The sequence below is a fragment of the Medicago truncatula genome, chromosome 4 (assembly GCF_003473485.1).
Source record: "Medicago truncatula cultivar Jemalong A17 chromosome 4, MtrunA17r5.0-ANR, whole genome shotgun sequence".
NCBI lineage: Eukaryota > Viridiplantae > Streptophyta > Magnoliopsida > Fabales > Fabaceae > Medicago > Medicago truncatula.
In genome coordinates, this window is record NC_053045.1 from 10,528,214 (window position 1) to 10,554,489 (window position 26,276).

The 26,276-nt window shown below is 32.1% G+C and overlaps 1 protein-coding gene across 1 annotated transcript; it reads right to left on the reverse strand.

The window, feature by feature from the left end:
* Positions 1 to 10,876: 10,876 nt before the first annotated feature.
* On the reverse strand, positions 10,877 to 13,514 carry LOC25491709 (U-box domain-containing protein 16). Its single transcript, XM_013599720.3, has one exon. The coding sequence runs from the start codon at positions 13,220 to 13,222 to the stop codon at positions 11,018 to 11,020; it is 2,205 nt and encodes a 734-aa protein (XP_013455174.2). The 5' UTR covers positions 13,223 to 13,514; the 3' UTR covers positions 10,877 to 11,017.
* Between the last annotated feature and the right edge of the window lie 12,762 nt (positions 13,515 to 26,276).

A 26,276-nucleotide genomic window follows, 5' to 3' on the forward strand; every position in this document is an offset into this window, starting at 1 on the left:
TTTGAGGAGAAACACACTTCAAAGTCTCAAACTAATTTCATTAGACAAATCCAAGTGAGTTAATTTTTAAAACATGTTTGATACCATAAATTTTTTAAAATTGTGGATGAATGTAACACAACTCTACAAAATTGGTCTGTAATGTGAAATTTTTTTCTGCATATAAAACACTTATTTAGATCATCTCTCAATAATATGATACTTTAATACACCCTCTCGGTGTTATTATTAGACTTGATAATATCAGACTACTCATTATTTATATCCATGCATCAAGCACAATAATATTGTGAGAGAGTGTATTAAAAAATCAAACATCAATTGAAAAATAACTTGAATAAATTTTTGTAAGTTAGGATAATCCTCATCTCAGAATCCGGTCAATTTTATCAATTTTTGTTAGATGATTATACAAATTATAAGATAAATAGAAAGAAAGAGAGAAAGGGCATTCAGAATTGGTAGTAGGAATTCTCTCAAAAAAAAAAAAAAGAATTGGTAGTAGGAAATTGGGTCCACAATAGAGGGAAAAAGTTGGCACAAAGCAAAATGTGTGGGGTCAATGGGTGATGGTGAATAACAATTGGGAGATTGTGACACTAATAATCAACACCTAACACAAATAAATAAATAAATAAACATCTAACCACATAGAGTACTATATGTTATGTCAAATAATTAACTTAATCAATGTTTTGTTTTGCTCCTTTTAAATAATCTTCCACGTATGGTGATTCCAAGGCAGAAATTTTATGCCTTCTGGGATTTAAGACATAGCTTCTTTCTCCACGTGGATTACATGCTGATATAATGTTTCAAGGTGAAACAACAATTAACCTATATTGAACGTGACCCATTGAAGATCATTCATTCACTTCTAATGTAAAGTACATCAAACGTGGGAGCAGCATAAAAAATATTCTTGCATCAACACTAATAACAAAATCTAATCAAGATGTGTGGTCAATGTTCATAAAAGAATTTGTCATTGTGATTTTGATTGTGACAAGAGTTTTTTATGTTTCTTGACTCTATTGAAGCTGCATTTATCAATGAAAGAATTGCTACTATGACTGTAATTTAAATTCTTACAAGTGATTAATCATGAAAGAATTACTCACTCCTACAAAAAGGGAAGAAGTTCTAAGAGGTGACATTGTATTGTTTGGGAACAAAACTAGGATAGTGTGCTTTCGAGATTCGTGTAGATAAGGATTATGTACGGCGGAAAGAGAGCTCCGTGTGGTAGAGGTTGTTCATTGATCGATAAGAGAAAACTTGCGAAAATAGGTTAGCCCTCCGACCACTCAAGTTAGTGTTTATCCTTGAAAGAAAAGTGTGAGAAATATTGTATGTGATAATGACCGTACTTAGCCCATGATCAAAAGTCGTGCTTTTAAAGTTGATTAGAGCATAACTGATTTGTAGTTAGTTGGAGATTGATCTAACAGTCGAAAATTGATTAGGTAGTGTTCCTGTGTGGCAAGGCGCACAGGGGACCCTCCGTGTGTCCTCGACCAAAGGTAAGTTGGATTAGTGGGTCGTTGGTTATTGGGCCGAGGGTCGGTCCGGTAGAGTTATATCTAAAAAGTGTATGTAATATAATGCCATTGTTTTAGGTGCAATGTTCACTTGCTCATAGGTTTTTCTCAAGAAAAATGTTGGATGCTGCAAAAGAAACCTTCATGAATAAATGTTTTAGCTACCCATGTATGGTTACAAAGCATTTTTAATTTTTAACTACTTATGTATATGGTAACAAATAAATGTTGATTGTTACGAAAAATGGAAGAACAAAATGTGACGAAATAATTTGATTTTGATTTATCAATTGCAACATGTACACACCATGATTTCAATCAAATCCCTAGAGTAAGAGTACATTATTCCACATGTAAAAAAATAAAAATAAAAGTACATTATTCCATATCACATCGTACTTATAGTTGGACAAACTCTTTATAAACATTAGCATATTACTCATGATACAAAATCTCGTGATTGATATGATTCATTTCTTTTCGTATTTATTTTTACAATAAAAGTATTTGTAATAAATAGAATTCCTCAAACAATAATTTTTTTTGTCTTATAAAGAGAAAAGCCTAGTAAAGAATTTGTAAGGCTTGGAAAAAGAAAGAAACTTTAGGCTTTTCATCTTTAATTTTGCAATAAAAGTATTTGTAATAAATAGAATTGGTCAAAAAAAAAAAAAAAAGAAGCTTTAGGTAGTGAAAGTTTTGTTTGTTGGTGAAGATAAAAACATGGGATCCAAATGTGGAAAATCATAGTGGCCCATTAAATTGATAGATTTTAAAAAATTTGTATTACTCTACAATTTTGCCATGTTCTCGTTATTATTGTCTTTTATTTCATGCTTATAGAAACTAGACCATGGGTTAGTTAACATAGTCTAGACCTTTGTTTAGTCCCATGTGTATCCATCGTTTTCTTGGTAAGTCCTTCATGTACCATGTCTAAGATAAAAATAAATAATCAATTTTCAGAAGAAGAAAAATATCATGAATGTGCACTCTTCAAAGGGTTAAAGAAAAAGTACAATTGGTCATGAATTCACCTATTGCAAAAGGGAAAGATAGTTCAGGTGTAGATTGAATTGCTTACCTGGATTTGCTAGATCTGAAGTTCACATTGATGTCAAAATCATATAACCAAAATATTTCAATCATATTTGTACATCATGGTGAAACATACTTTCAATGTTATTTGTACCATAGTGAAAAATGACTCATATTGCCCTAACCCTAATAAATATTCTTGGCTAGTTAGCTCCTGGACACCAAAGTAGATAAATATTTTGGGGATTTCATTTTTGACATGATTACACAATTTGGGACTAAAATAAAAACAGTAACAAATACAGCACTAAGATTAAAGCAATGACTTCCATATAGACAACGAACACGATACAGACATAAACCTCTCAACACGGTTTATGTCAAAAACATAGGATACTACACACATGCATATATTCTAGTATTTCATCTTTATCTATCGACTTAGAGCATCCACGTATCGCATGAGTGTTGGATACTGACACGTGTTAGACAGAGACATGCGTAATTGTAAGAGTGCTATTCTTCATAGGTAGGGCTTATCTCTATTTTTTTTCATATTTATAAAATTATTGACATATTTATTTACAAATAAATGTACATATAAAGTTTTTTACATCTTTAAGAAAATGACAGAATTCACAAAAACCATAAACTCTATCCTCTAAACACAGGTACAAAAACCTAGATAGACATAGATTCTTTCCTCTCAGAAACTTATGTAGAAGAAGATTGGTGTTTTCTTATATTTGTAAATAAATAATAAATTTTGGTCAATTGGTCCCCATCTTTCCTTATTGTATGGAAAGGTACAAGACTAGAAAACCATGTTAACGGTCTAGGTAGTGTTTTCGTGGCGTAACTATAATCTAAACATGATCAAGAAAGATAAGAATTGATTAAAGAGGGGGACCAAAGAGTGTAAGGTCAGTCATAATTATAATTATGTATTAAATTTTTGTTTGTATTTTAAAGAAAGACAAAGGATGTCTCAAGTGGCAATATTATCCTTTTTGTTTGTTGTTTTTTTGTATTATTAGAGATGTCTTTGTTTGCAATACCATGTCACTTTATTGATATAATTTCTTCTTTTTGGAGTAAGTATATCTAGCTAGGTCCTATCATAGGTATCCTATCTATGTGTTATTTTTTTCCTAAAATTCATAATAAGTAAATTTTTCAATCAAAGTGAGTTAGGTTCACAAAAATGTTATATTGATTTATGATTGATGGATAATGTTTCTCTGCTTTTGTTTTTGTTTGGTTTTTGCAGGGGCTCCCCATGTCCATTGGGCGAGCAATGGAAAGAAAATTCCAATTTGAAAAGCTCTTCTCCTTTTGAAAAGCAAGAGTTAACTCACGCTCGGCTTTTTCAGCGGTAGTTAACTCAAGCTGACACTTTTTAGATCAATTCAATTATTTTTTAAGTTGGGTCAATCGATCTTAAAAGTGACAGCAAAAGTTAACTTGATGCTGAAAAATGTCGAGCATGAGTTAACTTCTGCTGAGTCAAAGGAACGACCAACTTTAAAGGGAAGAAAAGTAATTTCCTTCCAATTTTGATTAAGTGATGGTCTAGGCCCATAAAGCTAGAAGATATTGGGCAATGAAATTTCTTGGGCTTTATTCTTTATCTATGTTAGGTCAGTATCAGCCTAATATACAAACAAGAATAATATAGATCAGTTGACTTCAGGATAGCTGCAGCAGTTAATGTTTGGTTGGCATTGTCCATAAATCATGGATCTTGTGACATGAAATGACACCACAGAACGTGCGCTGAACTGCTGAAAATGTAGAAAGAATGTTTCTAAAGCATAATAGAATTCCTAGTTCAATGCAGGTATATGTTATGCAAACATGGAAGACCAAAAACTTTGTCCCTTGATGCATTATTCACAAAAGCTACCTGATTTTTATTTTGAATTCAAATGAGTATAATCAATTCCAATAAAATAGATTCAAGTAGTGATTGTGTGTTTCTCTTTATAACTTTTACATATATGTAAAAGGATATATGTAATATGTTTTATTTTACTTTTATAAGAGGGAGACTATTATCAAAAAGAAAAAGATAAATAAAAAAAGACTATTAGGTCAAGATGAGTGTTAAAAACACTTTCTTTCTAACACGAACTTTTTTATTGAGTAAAATCAATTACTCGTGTAATTGCTATGAATATGATCGTCACTACCATGCCTGCAGTTGTTCAAGCAAAGGGTGGTGGTATTTCTGTTTTGTAAAAGTGATCGCCGTTTCTCAGGCCAAGTCCCCTCTTTATGAAGGCTCAAAATCTATCCTGGCCAAGAACCATCTCGAGGTTACCTCGCCACGTATATGTTCCCCTAACTCCTTTCTCTGAGAACCTTGGTCTTAAACAATGTAACCGAGATGTTTGAACTTCCCGCTTCTGCTCTCGTCTTCGCTCATGTGCCGAGCACATGGTCAACTTTGGCCATCTCGGAATAAGGAGTTGTGTGGTCCACAACCCCCAAACACAAGGCATATAATGGCGAAGTGCTTAAGTATTCTACTTCTACATGTAAGACACGGGCTAAGCTCATCACAGCAAGGCAGTATAGAAATATATGTCATATGATGGTCCAAATCCCACACTTTTAAATTTGATCCTACATAAAGTGGTGAGACTCACATTTATTTCACTCAATAAGAAAATGAATGTTATAATGAGCCTGTATCAAAACCTCCTATTAGAGAAAATTTGTGAATATTTATTCAGCCAAATGCACCACACAACAACACCAGATGACATATATATTGTGAAGCCAAGAGCTAATTGACAATTTATGTCACAATGAACCCAACTCTGCAAGTCATTATAAAAAGTATAATGAGAGAAGATGAAATTGAACCTTCTAACAATCTTGCTAAAGATGAAGAGATGTTTCAACATGATCCAATTAGAGATAAAAAGAGAAAGTTTAATCAATACCACATCTATTTCCTTTATCATTAGTCTCAAACCCATTACTATAAACAAGTCAAAGAAAACATTTATTCTTTTGAGGACCCTCCGACCATTTCCACACATTCATCCAATGAGAGTTACTTTGTCGTACTACAATGAAGAAGAAATTAATGAAACTTTATTGTAAAAAATCTTGTTTGAAGATTACAACCAAAATCATCCTCTCTCAAACTAGAAGAAGTTAAAGTGCACCTAAAATAATCTGATTTAAAATCTATTACTAGAATAAGTTTCCTACGTGATTCAGCAGCCAATTTTCTTGCCTACCAGAAAATGTGACACCATAAAAATCACTTAAGAATGAGAAATATTTTGAGCTACAACATCCTTTATGTTTAGAATTGATGACATGATCTTTTACATGATTTTAGCTATGTTTTTGAGTCGATTTAGAAGAGACTGTGGTCATTTTAAAGATATTTTAGAGGAGTTGCTTATGCTTTAAGAACATTTTGTATCGTTTTCATTTGAGTTCGTATAATTCCATTTCTTCTTAAAATTGGCAATTTCATATGTGTCTGGGATCATATTCGGCAGCATGTAAATCAGAAAATTAAGAAATCACATGGAGTTATGGAGGCAGAAAAATGAAGACTAATAGAGTTTTAGAAAGTTTTTGAAGACAATACAATGTAGGAAAATAATGTTTCAAGATGAAAGCATGGAAGAAGATCAGTCAAAAAATAAAGAAAAAGGTGTTCAAAAAAAAAAAAAAAAAAAACTTGGTGGTGTAAGGTGAAGGCAAATAGCAAGTTAAGCATCAAGGAGCAGCTAGGCAAGGCTAGAACCAGAATTGTTTGTTAAGGGTGCAAAAATTATGCGTAGTTCATTGTTTTGTTTGAAATCATAAAGTAACATTGAAATAAGCAGATATTATGTATTGGAGATGCATAATTATATACACCATCATTGTAAAAGAAAGTTACACTATTAGTCAATCATAATCATCAAATAAATAAAAATGTTAGACTTTAATCATAATTATTTTTAAAATTACACATATGACTAGTTGTGATTTTTAGCCAACGTATAAAAATTAAAATCTAAATAGTTATATATATACGAAAAATAACAAATTCATTTCAATAATTTTTTAACGGTTTTATTCAAAAAAAACATAATAATTAACGGTTAAGGTGTTGTATAAATGTTTCGTAACTAGACTCTTTTAAAAAAATGTTTAAAGTTAATGATCTTAACAAAAAATTATTTTGAAATAGCCAAATTAAATTTACAACAATTGTTCTTCCGACGAAATAATTAATATCGTTTTGAAAATATGTATGAACTGACATTGGAAACTGGAAAGAGCTTGTAAATATCTAAGGTTGTGTGGAAAGGATAATATAAATCCATGCAACCATTTTGTATTCGGGTCGGGTACAATGAGAATTTCTTGAAGTCATCGATGTATATAGAATTTCGCTCTCCCCCAACACAAAACACTCGCGCCCTGCAGCCATGCCTAAATTACTCTTGCGTTAGTTAAGTCACGCAGCATGAGTTAACTCACGCAGGTTATAAACCCAACGTACGTTAACTCACGCTAGTCTTTTGTACCACCTAACGCATATCTTTTGGTACCACTTATGCTATAACATTGATGAACTCTGTTTATTGGATTATAATTTTGTAAGTTTTGTTGGATTATAATTATTTTAAGTCTGAAGACTCATCCTTGGGTAATGTTTTCTGAAGGATCCTTTGGTAATGTTTTACGTCAGCATTGTAGGAGATTGTTATAAGGCATTAAAAGTCAAAACTATATTAATGTAGGTTGTCACTTGTAGAAAGTTTTTGCCTTTTACACGTGCCTTCTGATTTTTGGAGTTTCATGCATGTTTTAGTTGATATCATTCACAAATCTCATAATCTGCCACTTTTCAACACTACCTGTTAAAACCCACACTATCTTGGATTGCACGTGTTGATATAATAAGGGTAGAGAAAATGGTTTTGGTTGCCACCAAAGTGACCAACTTCTTTATACTTGGGTTGCTTTTTTGCAAAAAATGCATTGGAGTACAATAATAACTCAGTGTGACTTAAGTCACGCATAAAATACAACGTGCGTTAGTTAAGTCACGCTGCGTGACTTAACTAACGCAATGGTAATTTAGGCATGGCTGCAGGGCGCGAGTGTTTTGTGCTGGGGGGAGAGCAAAATTCATGTATATATAGGGTGTTTGTGGGTGGGTTTGGCCAAACCCAAAACCAAACCAAATAGGGTTCTTCGGTTTCGGTGAGGTAAAATAACCACCCGTTATTCTATTGGATAGGTTTGGACAAACCCACTAAGTTTTGGGTTGGGTTGGATTGGGTAATGAGTTACCCAACTTATTTTTCTATTTTTTTAATATTAAATGACTAAATGAAAAGTCCTCATAATTTGTTTTAAAATTGTACTCTACTTTTTAATTTTCTTAAAAAAATGTTTAACTTATTTTACGATAATTTTATGCATCATATAATATCAAATAATAAACTCCATCATAAAATGCTTGCAATAAACTAAAGTTGTATGACATAAAATTGCATTAGTATCAAAATAACCAAAAAGTGCAACATATTAATTTGTAACTCTAGTATGTTTTGATTTTCAATATATAGGGTACAATGTGTATGTTTTGGAAATCTAATTTAATCAACAACAACATCACAATTTAGGACGGAGAACATGTATCTTTAACTATGCATACTAATATAGTTTTAGACTTTGGGGTGGTGGTAGCCCTAATGCCCAACACCTAGGGTTGGAAATGAATTGAGTCGAGTCGAATTCGTTTGAGTTTGACTAAGCTCGGTAGGAATTAGTTTAGTTCGAAACTTGACTCAAATTCGACATAAATCTTAGTTCAGCACAAAACTCGACTCAAATTCGATATAAACCTTTTTATGGTTTCAATTTGGCTCGTTTAAAGTTAACGAACAACTCGATTCTATTCGTAAGGTTCAGTTTGTTAGCTAGAATAAAATGATTCATAAATAATCTTTTAATTGCACTTTAAAAGGTTCAGCTAAGGGAGGTCGCAATTAATGCATAATTTGCATTATACATTTGCTTTGCATTGCTGCCTTTGCTAACGCACACATGAGCTTATTTTATACAGGGATGCTCCTCTAGGTTGTTGTGAAATGTCCGATGTGGGACTATATTAAAATGTGAATTTGAAATCTTAAACCAGAGATATTATGTCTCGTAAACCAACTCAAGTTCAGCTTATTTATTTAACGAACTTAATTTTCAGCTCATTTGATTCATGAACAAGTTCAACGAGTTATTTATAGAATCGAGTTTCGAACTATTGTCGAGTTGGTTCGGTTCATTGTCAGCCCTACCAACACCTAGTTTCGTCTTTGCAGCTAGGTTTTCTCCACCTCCTCTCTTGAGTATGTTTTGTAGTTTATTCTTGTTTATGTCTTAAGTTGCCATGAAAAACTAAACTCCATGTGATTACAGTTCTAAGTTGAATCTCTATTTATTTGTTGGAATCAATTAATATAATCTTTTTATTCAGTTGTAATTTAAGTCTTATTTAACTTTTCTCCGCATGTCTTGCTTTTAGACCCCTCAACACAAATAAGACTTAATTGTATTTAATAGACCTTAGGCATAGTCTGATGACTTATCTATGTATGTTCTCTATATTAGAATATAACGTTGACTTACCTTAGTTTAATCCGAAAAAGAACATAGGTTGAAAGTTACTTATTTATCTTAATCAAGTTAGGGCTTTTAAGTATGATGTTAGATTATGAATCATCCATTAAGAATTTACTTTGTGTATCGCTCTAGTTAAGTACAGTTGCCTTGAGTAATTCTACTGATCTATAAAAATTCATAATCAACCATATTTTATAAAGTACTTAGGCATAACTGCTATTGAATATTGTATTAATTCGATAAAGAAGACAGAGAGAATTCAAAGAATCATACATCGTTGCCTAACATCTGAAGCAAACCTTTATTTTTCTACAAACAACTACAACTAGCATTGAGCACACAATTCAAATATGTAACACCTGATACCTTTTATTTCTTTCTAGTTTAAATGAATTAATTGAATTGTTATGTTGATGACAATTAATGTGGAGACGATAAACATACTGCTTTATTACTTGTTACAATTTGGTACATATTTAAAATTTGACATCATGAACTCAACAAGAAAAATAGAACAAATAACAATAGCAACCAAACCTAAATAGTCCAATAAATAAAGATTCAACCAAGAATGAATATATAACAAATGTGCATAAATAATCCAAAAAATTAAAACCAAAGACAAAACATAGAGAGTAGATGAACAACATCATAATTTTTTACTCAATTTGGCTCAAAATTTACTTATGTTGCGGGAGATAACAATTCTCCAATTAATTTACAATTAATAAGAGATGCAAAAAAGATTACAAGAAATTAACCCAACTATTCAAGCTAAACAAACCCTAATTTTTACCTTTAACCCTTTCTCTCAACCCTTGATTATTTTCACCCTAGGATTCAATAATAGAGAAATCTTAAATTTTTCACCTAATCATTCCTAATAACCCTAGATGTTTACAATGTGTTTTCCAACCCAAATTACTTATCAAAAAGCTCTCACCATGAAAACTTTAGAACAACTTCATGTCCCCTTGTTTCTATAGCTTGCTTGAGATGCCATATTTATATAGAAAAACATGCATGGTTTGAATCAAGCTTTCTTCCTACTTACTCTGATTCTAATCCAGCATGATTTGAATCTCAGGAGTACTTGGTTCGAATCCCACCCGAAATAATCCAACATAAACTCATTTTCGACACCATGATTCAATTAGTCTCATTACTCATGTTACCATGATTTGAATCATCACCACCAAAATCTGCAAAAACATAGTTTTGAAGTATATATTCACCACACCTTAATCAGTTTTTTGTATTGAAGTGAAACGCCATTTTCTCATATTAAATTATTATAACGACAAAAAAAAAAAAAAAATGTTCAACTATGACTTCCGAGTATATCTAATAATTTAAAACAAGACATTTTTATTGACAATGTGGTTCAAAAAGAGTTTATATTTAATAACAAAGATAGTATAAAGAGCTCATTTCACAAGGTTTTTGAAAATAGTTGCATGACAAATCAAACCAAAGAATCACAGGAAAATGCTCCATATATTTGAATGAATGAGTCAATCACATGCTAAGAGAATCAAAATTTCTGTTAATTGCAAGTATTCAGAAATTCATTTACAAGAGCAAAATCGATCAATTTTCACTTCTTAATAACTCAAATTAAAATGAAAAAAAATATATACAAACAATGAAAGAATGTCATTATATTTTTCATTAAATGAAGAAAAAAACATTGCTGCATAGATTACATTTTACAGAATGGCAAAACCAATGAATTAAGAAAAAACAATGGTACAACAACAAATGAGAAATTTACAAATTAACATGTGTTATTGTGCTAATGAAGTTGTAGTTGGAACAACCATGGTAGTTGACGTACTAACAAAAGTGTTTGTTGATGTAAATCCCTCCGTTTCACCACCATCTAAACCCGCCGCCCACCGACGTAAAATCCTCAACAATGTCGCCGCCTTCCTCCTCCCTCTCACACTCCCCACCGCCATTAACTCCCAAATCACCCTTTCCACACCATGAATCGCCGCAAGCTCCGCCACAATCTCTGATCCACCTTTCCTACACATTGTCACAAGTGTCGCGGCCGCGCTCTCCCTCGCCCTCTCTGATCCCTCCCTTAACACCGTCCCCAGTTTTTTAATCCCCACAAAAGCCGCCGCAACCGCAACTAATCCTCCACGCTTAACCACCGCTTCAAGTATCGTCACTGCCTCCTCCGGCATTACCGCCATAATCCCTGCTGTCATCTCCACCGCCCCACTCTCTACCAACCTCGCCACCGTCTCCCTATCCGCTGCTAGATGCAAAATGGCTGCCAATGCATCCCTCTTCGCACCCTCAGGCCCATTCTTCGCCAACTCAATCAATCCACTAACGATACGTGTCTTCCTACCTAACCGCTTTCTAAAAGCAACCACTCCAGTTAAACTAAACACAGTAGCCGCCGCATTTGCTTTAGCCTCCCACGTCGCACCCGATCTTAAAACCTCTGCAACACCGCTTAAAACACCTTCAGTCTCCATTATCCTTGTCTTATTCGCTTCAAGTATCGAGAGATTTAATATCGTTGTAACTGCATTAACTTGTAAACTCGGATTTTGCGAACCAACTTCATAGCTTAAAAACTGAACTAAAATCTCTATAGCTCCAGCTTCAGCTATACAAGCTCGACTCTCCGAATCTGATTTTGCCAAAACCCGAAGCTCATAAACGACACCATTTGTCTCTTCCATCGACGCTAAAGAACCGTTAGTCAAAGTCAACTTGTTGACTAAAAACGCTGCCGTCATTCTTGTTGCTTCCAAAGCTGTCTTATTTGTAACACCACCGTTAACTTTAACGGCAACCGTTTCACTTTCAAACGGAATTTTCTGTTCTTTGCACCAAATAGCTATCATATTTCTCAAAGCATGGTTAGGTATTAACTCCATGTGGGCCAGGGTTTGACCTGTTTTAGGACACGTGTTGTGTCCAGAATCCATCCAAAGCTTAATAGAACAACGATCGTACGTCTGTCCTGTTGCCACGACGACAGGCTCCCGCATCAGTTCAAGACTTATCGGACACCGGTAATCCGCCGGAACCACCACCTCCATCGACTGATTCCGCCGTAGACGGCCATCATTTCCCGATGACGGCGTCGAAGCACCAAAAAGAACGCACTTCGCATAACGAACCAGTCCGATCAACGCAACAATCTCCGATTTTGATTGTTCTTCGTTCCGATTCTGAATTTCTTCCTGAAGATTTTCAATCTCATTTCTACAACTTGAAGAATCTTGAATCTCCAATTTCTCAAAAATTGAAGATAATTTCTCCTCTTTTGGAACAATTTCTCTCTTGATTCCTTCAAGAACAGAAACAACGTCGTTTCTGAGATGAATTTGTTCTTCACCTAACAAATTCTTCGTTTCTGAACACTGTTTTCTAATCAGAACAACAAGCTCCAATACATCATCGTTCAAGTTCATTTCTTGAATTGGAAAAACATCAAGAAGAGTTGATAATTCACCTGTTAATTTGTTGAAATTATCAGCAACAGTTTCAATCTGCATGAGAATTGAAAATTTGCTTCCATTAGAACAATCTTCAAGCAGAGTTTTAACCCTATGAAGCACAATATACATTTCTTCAAGACAAAGAACATAAGAATTTTGACGAGTTGAATTCGAAGATGAAACTGAATTGCGAATTAGGTCATCGAAAACGACACCGAGAAGGTGCGTTTTACGTATAGTGGAAGAAGAAATTTTGTTTAAAAGGAAACGACACCATGGAGCTGCGTTTAAGGAACATATTTGGTTTGTGAGGTGTAAAAGAGAATGGAGGAGGTTAAAGTTAGTGATATTTGGGGTAATAAACGACGACGTTTCTGATGATGGTGGTTTAGTAGTTGGGAATGTTTGAGGTGATATTGCCATATTTTTTGGTAATTGATGATTGGAAGAACTTAAGGGTATGAAAGAATTATTAGAAGAAAATGAAGCATGAAGAAGAAGATGATGGTGATGACTTTTCATTGAAGAAAGATAGAAGATAGATGAAGGAACTTAAAAAATAAAATAAAATAATGAATTATTATTTAAGTTATTAAAGAAACTATAGTCTTATACAATTTGGGTTGTTTTTGTTTTTTGTTTTTTCTATGTGTAAGACACAAACTTGTTCAATGAATGAAATATGGGTTTGCTTTGCTGGCTTGGTTTGGCTAGCAATGAATAATAATCATACTATTATATTTTATTACAACTTGTGATTGGTTTTGAATTTTGAGTGTTTTTTTTTTTTTTTCTTTTGAAGGGTGTTTTGGTTTTACTTGTTTGATGAAAATTATTGATGTTATATATACACACGGTTTTCTTTTGGTGATGAGCTAGTTGACAATCTTTTTTCTTTTTGGTACAAAGTTGACAATAGTTTAATATGACAATTATATGGTCAAATTCATTCATATTGGTAATGTGTATGTGAAAGAAAAGTATATAGCGGCTGTTTATTGAAAGTCCGCCGCAAGTTTTATTATTTGACTGCATTGGGTTTTATAGTCAAACAAGAAAGAGGTAAAAGGGAAAATATTACTATAGGTAAAGAACGTGTCGAGGTGTCATCACTGTACGAACCTTTTGAGTTTATTTGGATGTATTTGGATAAAGATTGAAATATTTCCATTCATCATATTTTTTGAGAAGGAAGCTCTTGCATGAATATATTTAAAAAATTAGGTGATAATCATTTAGAGTCTCTTGTGATGGTACATCAACCATTACCTTGTCAAAAAATCTCTTTACTTCTTCTGCAAACAAACATCTGAAAAAAGTTTCGATGCTATAGAATTTGGTTGAAAGGTAAATAAAGTTTAATTAATAATTGCTTCTGCCCAAATTCAAACTTGAAGATTTTTAACATTCATTCATTAGCTACTAATTTCAATTATTTAATTAATTAAATATTGGGAAATACTAAGTGTTGCTTCCGGGCAGTGGTTAAGGATGTTAAAAATAGAAATTATATATTAATTATTGCATTGAAATTTTTGTAATTGATCAATAAAAAATCAAAATAGTTTCCTTTTTGATAATAATTTTCTTTTTCGGTATGCTTAACCAGTGTTTCAGAGACACCAGTTAACATGACCCTTAAATATTTACTATTATGATCTTCTTATAATAATTATTAGCATTTTCTTGACTTTGTATGCGTTGTGTCGCAGTGGTTTGATCAAGCTAGTGAGGCTGCAAATTGGTAAGGGTTGTTGTAGACTTAGTTGTGTATATAATGTTTCATGGTCATCATGATTGCATTAAAATATATTCGCTGAACCAATCAATTATTTGTGGAGCACTCTTTCTTTTGGTTTGGTATATTTCCACTTTAGATTTTTTATAGTAAAGAAAATTCCTTTCATTATTTTTTTACTTTTTTTTGTTCTCTTTTGCTAAAGTTTTCCTTTTATACTTTATCACTATAAGAGAAAAAGTACATAGAGAATACGCGTACTAATCATCATAAATGATTAGCGATTTTTGGGTTTTTTCAACCCTCAAACATTCTTTAAAATCATAAATTTAGAAATTATTATTCAAAAAGTTAGATATTGCAATTTCTAATGCTTAAATACATAAACTTTTATGAAATATACTCGCTCCATCCTATATTAGATGACTTAATTGACAATATACATTATTGACCTGACATACTTTAACTATATTTTTCTACAGTTGTACAAAGATAAATTATATCATATAAGATGTTGAATTCGTCTCGATAAATATTTTTAAAATATTAAATTTTCGAAATTTTTTCTAAAAAATAATTAAAGATATTAAAGATAAAAATTATACATTAGTTTGTGTAGCAGTGTCAACTATCACTTAATATGAGACGTATTGAGTACTATTTAAGATATTTAAATAGTGTCCAAGAGACACTCGTTAATATTTTCTTACTAATATTTTTTTTATCAAATAGCTTAGTGACTCAAATTTTATCCTTTGAGACTTAAATTCTGACACATGTATATCATAATGTCCTTACAAATTAAACTATGTTCATGGGGACAATATCATATTGACTTAATTGTTGTGTAGCAAGTGTGAGTTTGAAGGTCTACATTGCTTGAAAAACTGGAGGTCGAGAAACATATATGTGAGAGGATACATAAATTCAATGGATTAAGATTTTGTTTGAGATGTGGTGTCCAACTCACTTGTGGATTGCTCTTGAGCCAATATGGATTACTTTCCATGCTCCCCTCACTAACCAACAGTGGTATCAGAGCCAATGGTCCGACCAAGTATTCCACCGGCTCCTTGTGTCGAGGGACTTCTTGACAATGGTGGTCAGATGACGTGTCATTTTGATGCAGCGACAACAACGGTGCAAGTACAAACATATACGGATGAAAAAACTCCGCTTAAGAGGGGGGCAAAATGAAATGACGGACCGGCACTTAAGGGAGAGATTGTTGTGTAGCAAAAGTATGACTTGGAAGTCACAAACTGCGTGAAAAAAATGGAGGTTGATCAATAAATTAGAGGATTCATAAACTCAATGTCTTAATATTTTTGGTTACATTGTGATGTCAAATTCACTTGTATAGTTGTCATTGAGTCAATATGGATGATCCTCCGAGCTTTTCTTATAACCCAACAAGCTTAACATATTATCAACAATAAGTTAGCTAGTAATATCAGAATGCATTTGAAACTACCGTTAAATTACCAGCATATATGATTGATTTTGGTCTTAACCCTCCTGTTTTTGAAGAATAGCCTTAGTAATCTGGGGTTTGACAGAGAGATAGTAAAATAAGAATTATTTCACCTAAAAAGCAAACTTAAATTTTTTAGAACAATTTAACATTATGTGGAACTCATTAACCATTTAAATTCAATCAGATGATTATATCATGAATGCGTTGATAACATATCTAAAAAAAACTCCAATTTTTAAAACATTTTACAACTGTAGAAATCATTTTAAAATATTGATAAATGAAGAAGATTACATTTATAAAACTCTATGGCTTACTTATAAAATTGAGCATTATTCTTTTTGATTGACATGAATGTTTGGTTAGTTTATATCTCTTGTAAGTTTCATCATCCTCTTTGATTGAAATTTTGCGTGGCATATAAAAAAAAGTCCCTTTAACGTTATCAAAATTCAAACAACTACTGATCTATTAACTTAACCTAACCCAAGAAAACTTAACCTAACCAAAAAAAATATAGTAAGTTGAAATCACATTTACTTCAAACATGAATCTTAAGTGAAAAGTATGATAATACCACTAATAATATTGTTTTATATTAAAAACACTAATACTATTGCTATTCCATATATGGGGGTATTCAAGCATGAGATTTTGTTTTATCTCTCTACTAATTAATTGATTAATATTTGATTAGAACTTAGAAGTGTTTAGCCGTCAAAAGGGTTATAAGTTATAACTTCCAATGGATTAAGTAATTTTTGACTTTGCTGCAAGTTGCTTTGACAAGCACGCAATTTGCATGATCAAATAAAAATCTCAACCCAACCAATTTCTTAATTAAATATATAAGATAAGATATCTAATACTTCGCTTTCACAAATTTCTATCCCCACCCCACCAGCACCTCCCCTTCTATTTTAGTTTCTTCAATTACACTTTACACTATTTTGTGGCCCCATATATGTAGAGTACAATCCCAATTTCGTAACTGTATTATTAGTATTAGGCGTGGGAATCTGGAAATCTCTATGAATATTGACATGGTTGGTATGGCTTTTCTGTTGGCACATTTCAACAGCTAAGCTAAGGGGTCTGTATTTAACTCACTTTGCTTCAATCCTAGCTGTGTCAAAGTGTCACATTTAGATGTACTAAAAAAACAAAAAATGCCGCACTTTGTATGTTGCTTCCGGCTGCGATTATGGTGCATAAGGAATCCTTATGCACCCTGCATAAATTCAGAAATGGTTTTTGTGAGTTTTACTCCAAAATCATTAAATGCATTTAATGGTTTCCAGCACTCTGCATAAATCCCAACCCAATTATGGCAAAACCATTTTACTATGGAAATGGTTTCTGTGAATTGTACTCCAAAACCATTTCTGGACTTATACAGAGTGCATAAAAATTTTCTTATGCACCATAACCGCACCCAAGACCTCTCAATTATATTCCATATTCTTTATGGTCCCTTTATTAGAAGTTATTTTTGGATGAAAAAATCACTTCTTTTTTTTTTTTTTTTAAATAAAATGGTTTCTTTTAGAAGTTTTCATTTGTAAATAATAAAATGGTTTCTATATGTATGGATTCGGCAAATCAAATTACACTTCGAGGTGTGGAGCAAAAGTAAGTAGCAACCAAAGCAAAATAGCTTCGATCAACAATAACTTTAATAGATCTAGTAACTAAGTATAACCAAATCATGAGAAGATGAGAGAAGAGAAAAAACACAACAATATTTATTTATCAAGTTCAACCCAAATTAAATTGACTTTGTCTGAGGAAGAAAACAACTCTTCAATCCATACTACTCCCTCCGTTTTTAAATATAAGTAAATTTTACTTTTTAGGTTCATTCAATTAATGATGTATGTGGTTAATAATATGGACCACATACATCATTAATTGATATTATGAACCACATACATAATTAATTGAATGAACATAAAAAATAAAATTTGCTTATATTTAAAAACGGAGGGAGTAAGAGGTTACAAGAAATTAACTTCACAAGCTCTAAAGCAAAAACCCTATTTTCTGTACATTTTCTAGGTCACTCAAGAGAGAAAACTTTTTTATCGTTCCTATAATGATATCTCACTACACAAGGTGTTTGTGAAGTGTTTACCAACCCAAAAAACTCACCCAAAGACACACGACCATAGTCTCTAAGTTCTCTCATTTGGTTTGACAATATTACACAAGGAAGAGTGAGAAAAGGCTTAAATAGAGGTTCACAAAATGGTACAATGTGCCTCAAGAAGGTAAGCGCGTGCCGCACATGCAACAACTAGAAAACACGTGGAGAAATGTGCCTCACTCGTGCCGCCCAAAGACGAATGTGTGTCACGTAGACGATAGTGCAACAACACGAGTTTTACAATATTTGCTTCCTACTCTTGATGCATGATGCGATTTTAAGTTAGATTCAACATGTTAAATAAGTTTTTGTTCCTCATAAATATATCAAATTTTGTTTTTAGTTCCTCTAAAATTTTGTTACAAACAATTGTTCTTCAAGCATTCTCTATCTGCCTTTGTTGTCACTATTATTATGTCGACTCATTGTACATTTGAAATTTTGAATTGATTTTTGTTGTCATGTTTGATATATTATAGAAATCTTCCTACCAAAAGTTTATAAGATTTTAAAATTAGATGAATTAATTATGAATTTTTTTTATGATTTTGGTGCTTAAAAAATATATTTAATTAATTTTTTGTTAAAAATATTCTAAATTTATTTGAGCGAAATTCTTATAATATTCTAACTTGTCTCCAAAAACAAATACAAAAAATTGAAGGAAACAAGTGAGTTAACTTAAAAACAGAGATGAAAATGGTATTAGAAAATATTTGAAGGATCATTGTTTAAAGAAATTTCGTTGATGAATTAAAAACAAAATTTGTATGTTGATATATTTATAGGGACTAAAAACTTATTTAACTCGAAAGATTAGAATCGAAAAAGTAAAATTTATAAACTGCTTCAAATAAAAAGTTGTCTTGAATAGCTTTTTCTTAAAAAAAAATTCAATAACAATTATATATATATATATATAACAACTCTAATTTCTTTAATAAAAAGATCTAATAATTAATCACTAAATTATTAAATATCAAAATTACTTTTTTAGAATTCTTAGTCTTGCTAAGCATAGTCCGTCGCAAGCTCGGGTAAAAAGAGAGGATTGCATTAGACTTCGGCAACAAATGTAAAACATTGTTGAATCTATATGACTTGGACTGTTTTTATTTTTATTTTTATTTTTTATATGTCATATTTTGAAGGAATATTTTTTATAAGTCTTAACAAATTATTATACCCTTATTTGATTCACCCACGATTAAGTCCGATGATTAATTATTAATAAGAAAGTATTAAAAAATAATGTTTGGTAAAAAATGAACTAGTTGAGCTTAGTTCGATTTGATTCTGAAAGATTAAGAACCGACCACAGTTGAACAAATCTACAAATTGATTGGTTCTTCAATTCAACTTGTGAATAGGCAAATCTTGTCTGATTCTTCTGGTAAAACACAAAGCAATTATTTTTCTCTGCATGCATAAAATGAAAGCTTACTTGCCTGCATGATAATATTGAAAACAAAGTATACAACTTTTTTCTTTGTACTACCAGTAAAAAATTAAAATTATTGACTAAATTTAACTATATATAAAAAAATTGTTACCAAAGCTCCTCTTTTTTCCTATCAAAGGTTTGATTTCCACAACATGTTGAAATAAAGTATTTTCTTTAGGAGATGTTGAAACAAAGTTTGAATTGTGGAGAAAGATATTACCCATATTTAGTGACCAAAATTTCAATCCCTAAAGTTAGTAATTGGAAAATTTCAGGTTCGAAATTTGCATTGCAGCAATGTCCTTACAAACTGAATTATACATAAGCTATAAGATGAATGATGAACTTCATATTTTGTTTCTTTAAATTTTCCTTCTCATATATTTCATCTACAAGATCTCGAAACCGCCTTCTCAAGAACAGTGTCGGTTTTTATCACACCTTCATAAAATCATATACATAACCTGAAATTAATCGACATTGGTCTTCAACACTGATTAATTATAAAAGAATAATTCTCCTTAATAAAAACTAAATTTTTATGATTCTATAAGAATTTAAAAATGAATTTAACAATATAAACGTTTATTTGAAATATCATATATGAATCTTTACTATTCCAATTCAATTAGTACATGTTTACATGCTCATTTCTTTTATTCAGCATGGGCATCATTAATTTTAGGAAGTTTCTATTTTGAAATATTTGTATGTACTCAACATGGGCATCATTATCATTATTATTATTGTTATATATTTTGATGGAATGGGCATAATTAAATTTGTGGAAGTAGGCAATTGATTTAATGAACCACTGGGTAACTTTAATTATTGTTAGTTGTAACAAACTTGCATGATTGAAGAGAGGCCAAGCCGGCCATGCTATTAGAATATAAATTTTATTGGTGGTCTCTCCAAGAAGTTAACAACATGACAATTTTGTAGCTTAGGTATAGACTGATATTGAATGATGAAATGAATAATATTATACCAAATTGTTATTTTAGGAAAACAAAATGATTCTTAGCTGAACAATATGTTGAGACAATATGTAGGGTAGGAGACATTTGTGCTTCACTTGGTGAATATTATTAAATTCATCGTTTGGAAATGATTTTTAGAAAAACGTCTTAGTCACACTTACATGTTCTTTATATGAGTGAGATCATAAACTCATTATATGTGGGCATCTATGGTGTTATGTGACGGATTTGTCTTGAATTATTTGATTGACTGTTGGATTCTGTTCCTAATCTTCCTCCAGTTTGGTTGGGGTTGGATGTTTGAGATAAAAGGTTAGATGGATATCTAGTGTTGTTTTAGTTGTTCATTTGTTTCACTGTGGAAAGATCCTTTGATTTTGTTATCGCTTTACTACTTGAGTAGTGTTTATGTTCAATTTTTGTTATATCTATATTCTTTTAGGAGATTTCTCATATATATATATATATATACACCATTAAAAAAATGTTGAGACAGACAACTCTCTTGCATTTAGTTACTCACAAAAGTTATTAGAAGACAAATTATATCGACACTGTTTAGAAAATCAATATACACGATACATTGACCTTTTATTTTTAAAAGATTTTTCTATCATGTGCAAATTTATACATGTTAAGAAGTTTTAGTTGCTGTAACATGTGCAATATTGCACATGTTAGACAAACCCTTAATTAAAAACCAACAAGAAAAAAATATGTTGAGTTTGAAGCATTAATATTCATTTCTTTCTTTTTGTAATGCAAGCATCACTTGGAACTTATCCTTCAAGGTATGAGATCCCTGTGGATGTTAGTGATGGTGACACCAATAAAGGGGAGTACTATCTACCTCTATTTTGCCTTGTTTTATCTTATTTTTATCTATTTGCAACCGTTTTTTTTATTATCCTAGTAAATTTTCTTCACTTTGATAAATAAAAGAGTAAAAATAGGATTGTGACATTTTTATTTGAAGGATCTTTAAGATACCAATGATTGTTAACAATAGACATTTTTTTTAAATAACAATAGACGATGTATTTATTATGTATAGAAAGATGATATTTGTCCCCGCGAACTTAACTCAGTTGATAGAGATAATGTATAATATATGCAAAGTTTGTAGTACGAATCCCAAAAAAAAAAAAAAAAAAAAAAGGGATGATCTTTGGCAAGTTGATAATTAACATATTATTTGCTCTCATGTTTCCACTTATTTATAAACCTCTAGATTTGAGTTTTGAACCATCGTAAGGGTTTGTATACATCATACAAAATTTATGTTGTCTTTCTTGTGTTTGAGTGATAAATCATCATTGACTTTGATTCTCAAGCACTTACCTTGTAACCATAAAAAAAGCTGATTTCTATTTATGAAGCATCTTATGATGAAAATTGAAGCACTATAGAACTTTTTAGTCTCATGATTTGTTTTTTTCCACTAGTTTCCCATATTGATCCTTAAAATGTATATATATATATATATAAAATATAAAAAATAAAAAAAAAGGCCCCTTTTTTTTGCATGCAATTTGATCAATTCTATGTACTTTTTAAAGTATGAAAGAGACAACCGAGCATAAAATAAAAAGAGAGATTCTTCTCTTGAGTTCAAGAAAAAATGATGAGAAAAAAGGAATAAAAGAAGTAAAGGGCAACAATTCCAAAGGAACGAGACCCCTGTTCCACAAATCGAGTATTAACTCGTAAATTCGCTCGAGTTTATGTTTTTAGGTGGCAAAAACGTGTAAACTCGGAGGTAAACTCGGTTTTTGGTGAAATCGGAAAGTTTGACGAGTTTGACCGAGTTAACACGTGTTAAACTCAGAATAAACTCGTCCGAGTTTACCTTTGAATTTTTTTATTTTTTTATTTTGGTTATTTTTTTGTCTTATTTTCTTTCAAAATCCAATTCTTTTTTAATCCCAAAGTGCTGAAATGTTGCCTTTACGGTTAACATAACTCGTTTTTTCATACTTGTTACGTATAGAAGCTACGTCAATGTGTGACAATGACATACATTGAATTTTAAGGAATGCATGCAGAAGCTTGTTATTATTAATTGATTTGAAATCATTCAAATATATTACTTGCTCAAGTATTTAAATGAGAAAATGGAACAATTGAAGTTAGAGTTTAAATAGAGTTTAAATAGCTAAAACAGAGTTTAAATATACCGATAAACAGAGTTTAAATATACTCATTGAATTTTATGAGTCGAGTTTACATAGCTAAAACAGAGTTTAAATATACCGATAAATTTTGTTTTTTATTGTTAGAGTTTATTATTCAAATGTGGTTAATTGGTTAAGTTTTGTTTAAATATTAGCTTACATATGTTTTATATATATAATAAATTTTATATAATTTAATTTTAGGTAAACTCGTACGAGTTTATGAGTCGAGTTTACATAGCTAAAATGAGTTGAGGTAAAATCTTGAGTTGTAAAACATTGAACGAGACACAAAAGCTCAAGTGGAATACACATCAAAAGTAAAAAACAATATAAAAGTGGCTTGGTTCATATTTTAGATGGTCATCAATTTGGTTGAAAATGAAAGAAAAATATTTATATTTCAATCCTTTTGAAAAACCATGATTTGTTTGTTTAGCCTTACCTTAAAATCTGTTTTACAATGGACCCGTTACAACTCTTTAAATAGTGTCTTTTGATTCATGCTTGCTTTTGATAAGACGATTATTTACTTATTGTATAGCATAATTATCCAACCACAACGTCTAAGCTTTTTTACGCTCACCTCGTTTGTCCAACAATTAAGATGAATGAGCAAATTTGGTGGAGAAATGAAGAATAATTGCAACCAAATCATCACCTTTAACCGCACCATTAAAATAACGTCGCGTTGTAGGAATAGATTAATCAATGTTTCCTCCTCGCGTTCGCAAAAACAATATCTCATTAAGGTATTCACATCCAACAAGTTTCTCTTTGCAAGATATGATCTAGTTGGAATCCAGTCAAGAAGCAAAGTCCAAAAAAAAGTCAATAGCTTCAAAGGGGCTGGACTCTTCTAAAGATAGAGAAACACCATTTTCTCCTCATACTAACTCCCTCCTCTAAACCTAAACTTCTCACGTACCATATAACAAGATTTTACCAAAAAAAACTCCCCTTTCCACATCCAAGAATCCATCTTCTTCCCCCACCACTACTCCTATTAGTCTCTCTTTACATTGTTGAACAAGATCCATCTCGCACACAAACAGACCTCAACGCCACAAGAAACATCACTCTCCCTCCTCCCTCCCAACATGCCACAATTCCCCCAACACAACTTTTTTATCATTGGTTAAAGGAAAAAGATGAAGGAAGCAATCACTAAGTAACTCATTTGACAACCAAGTATCTTTCCAAAATCTATTTCCCATACAATTCCCCAACTTCCTCTCCAATTCCCTATTAAACCACCTTATTCCTCCTTCAACCTCGAAAGTCATCAAATCTCTCCACCATCTAGATGCAAAAGGAGGCCACTCCCCACCACCACTCTCCACCATTCCACTCACCCTTGTATACCATATTAATCCACTATTACCCTCTTCCATAAAGAAGAATCCTCATGAAGCAGGTGCCACCTACACTTCGCCAGAAGGTATAAATTCATCAATTTAATATCTCTAACACCTAAACCTCCCTTACATCTTGGTTGGCATACATGTCTCTACTATACCCAACAAATTTTTCTTCCTCCCCTCGGGTTCACAAAAACAACATCTCATTGAGGTAGTCACATCCAACAAGTTTCTCTTTGCAAGATATGATCTAGTTACAATACGGTCAAGAAGCAAAGTTCGAGAAAAAGTCAATACCTTCCAAGGATCTGGACTCTTCTAAAGATAGAGAAATACCACTTTCTCCTCACACTAACTCCCTCCTGTAAACCTAAACTTCTCAAGTACCATATAACAAGATTTTACCAAAAAAACTCCCCCTTCCTCCGGCTTCCACATCCAAGAATCCTCTCCTTCCCCCACCACTACTTCTATTAGACTCTCTTTACATTGCTGAACAAGACCCATCTCGCACACAAACCTACCTCCACGCCACAAAAAACATCACTCTCCCTCCTCCCTCCCAACATGCCACAATTCCCCCAACATGACTTTTTTATCATTGGTTAAAGGAAAAAGATGAGGGAAACAATCGCCAAGAAACTCATTTGACAACCAAGTATCTTTCCAAAATCTATTTCTCATATCATTTCCAAACTTCCTCTCCAATCCCTATTAAACCACCTTATTCCTCCTTCAACCTCGAAAGTCATCAAATCTCTTCACCATTAGGATGTAAAAGAAGGCCACTCTCCACCATTCCACTCACCCTTGTATACCATATTAATCCATTATTACCCTCTTCCATAAAGAAGAATCCTCATGAAGGAGGTGCCACCTCCACTTCGCCAGAAGGCATACATTCATCAATTTAATATCTCTAACACCTAAAGCTCCCTTACATCTTGGTTGGCATACATTTCTCCACTTTACCCAACAAATTTTCCTTCCTCCCATCACTCCTCCCCCCCAAAGAAATTTTATTTGAAGCCCCGCTACGTTCTTAGCCACCCTTGCCGCCATTTTAAAAAGAAGATAAAAAAATAGCAACTGAATTCAACACCGAGGTTAAGAGAACTATCACTCCTCTTAAACTAATAACTAATATATCTATTTTCCCAAGCATTTAACCTCCGACTAATTTGATTCAACATTGGTTCTCACATATACATCTTTCCTGGATTCACACCAACTGGTAGGACCAAATACACACAACATTGGTTCCCACATAGACATCTTCCCTGGATACACCAACTGGTAGGCCCAAATACACAAAAAAGATTAAATCCTCACTATAATTAACGAAGTTTGAAGGCATGGACACAAATTTCGTAGCGTTAACTCCCATTAAACAACTTTTGGGAAAATTCACCTTCAAGTCCAACACTATCTCAAATCCACGTAATATCGCATTTAACGTCCAAAGATTATCAACAATCGCTTCACCAATACATAATGTATCATCCGCATGTTGAAGTTGTGAGATACTGCATTGTCGATAAGACCACTAAAACCTTTGGTAACCAAGAGAGAGGAACTTAAACCTCAAAAAACTAAAAAAACACATATCCCACATGATTGCAAACACAAAGTTAAACATATTTCAGTCATTCAATCACAATTAAACATAAAACGTAATGTAGGTTATTTTTCAATACTTCTCGTATTACATCTATCAAAAGTAAATATGCCCAAGATAACTTATCAATGTTGTCTACATATAGGTAATAAAAGGCAATCGATGCACATCATCATGTTGTCCTTTTCTTTTTACACATCATCATGTTGTTTACATATAATTAATAAGAACGATTTTATAAAAATTAAAAAAATTAAAAAAAAAAAAAACAAACAAACAAACTTACTATAGCTACTAATCACATCTCAAAACTAAATTGCTATTTAATACCATCCAATATCAGTGTGCGATAGCTATACCATATGTCATGAGTTAAATTTTATTGTCTACTCATGATAGCATGCACAAGATTTATTTTTTGAAGTTTAAAATAATCTAAAGTCAAAATATCAAATACATATGCTGATATGCAAGAAACATGTGGAAATTAGATATTTATATAAAGGTTTAACAAAGAGTCAATAACGTAAAGTCAGTGATAGATTTCAAATGAAAACCTAATTTTCTAAGCAAAAAAAAAAAAAAAAAAAACGTTACGGTCACAAAAGTCAGTATCAATGTCTCTTAATAAAATG

Coding starts and splice junctions, on each gene's coding strand:
- LOC25491709 (XM_013599720.3), bottom strand. CDS start 13,222: ATGAAAAGTCATCACCATCATCTTCTTCTTCATGCTTCATTTTCTTCT.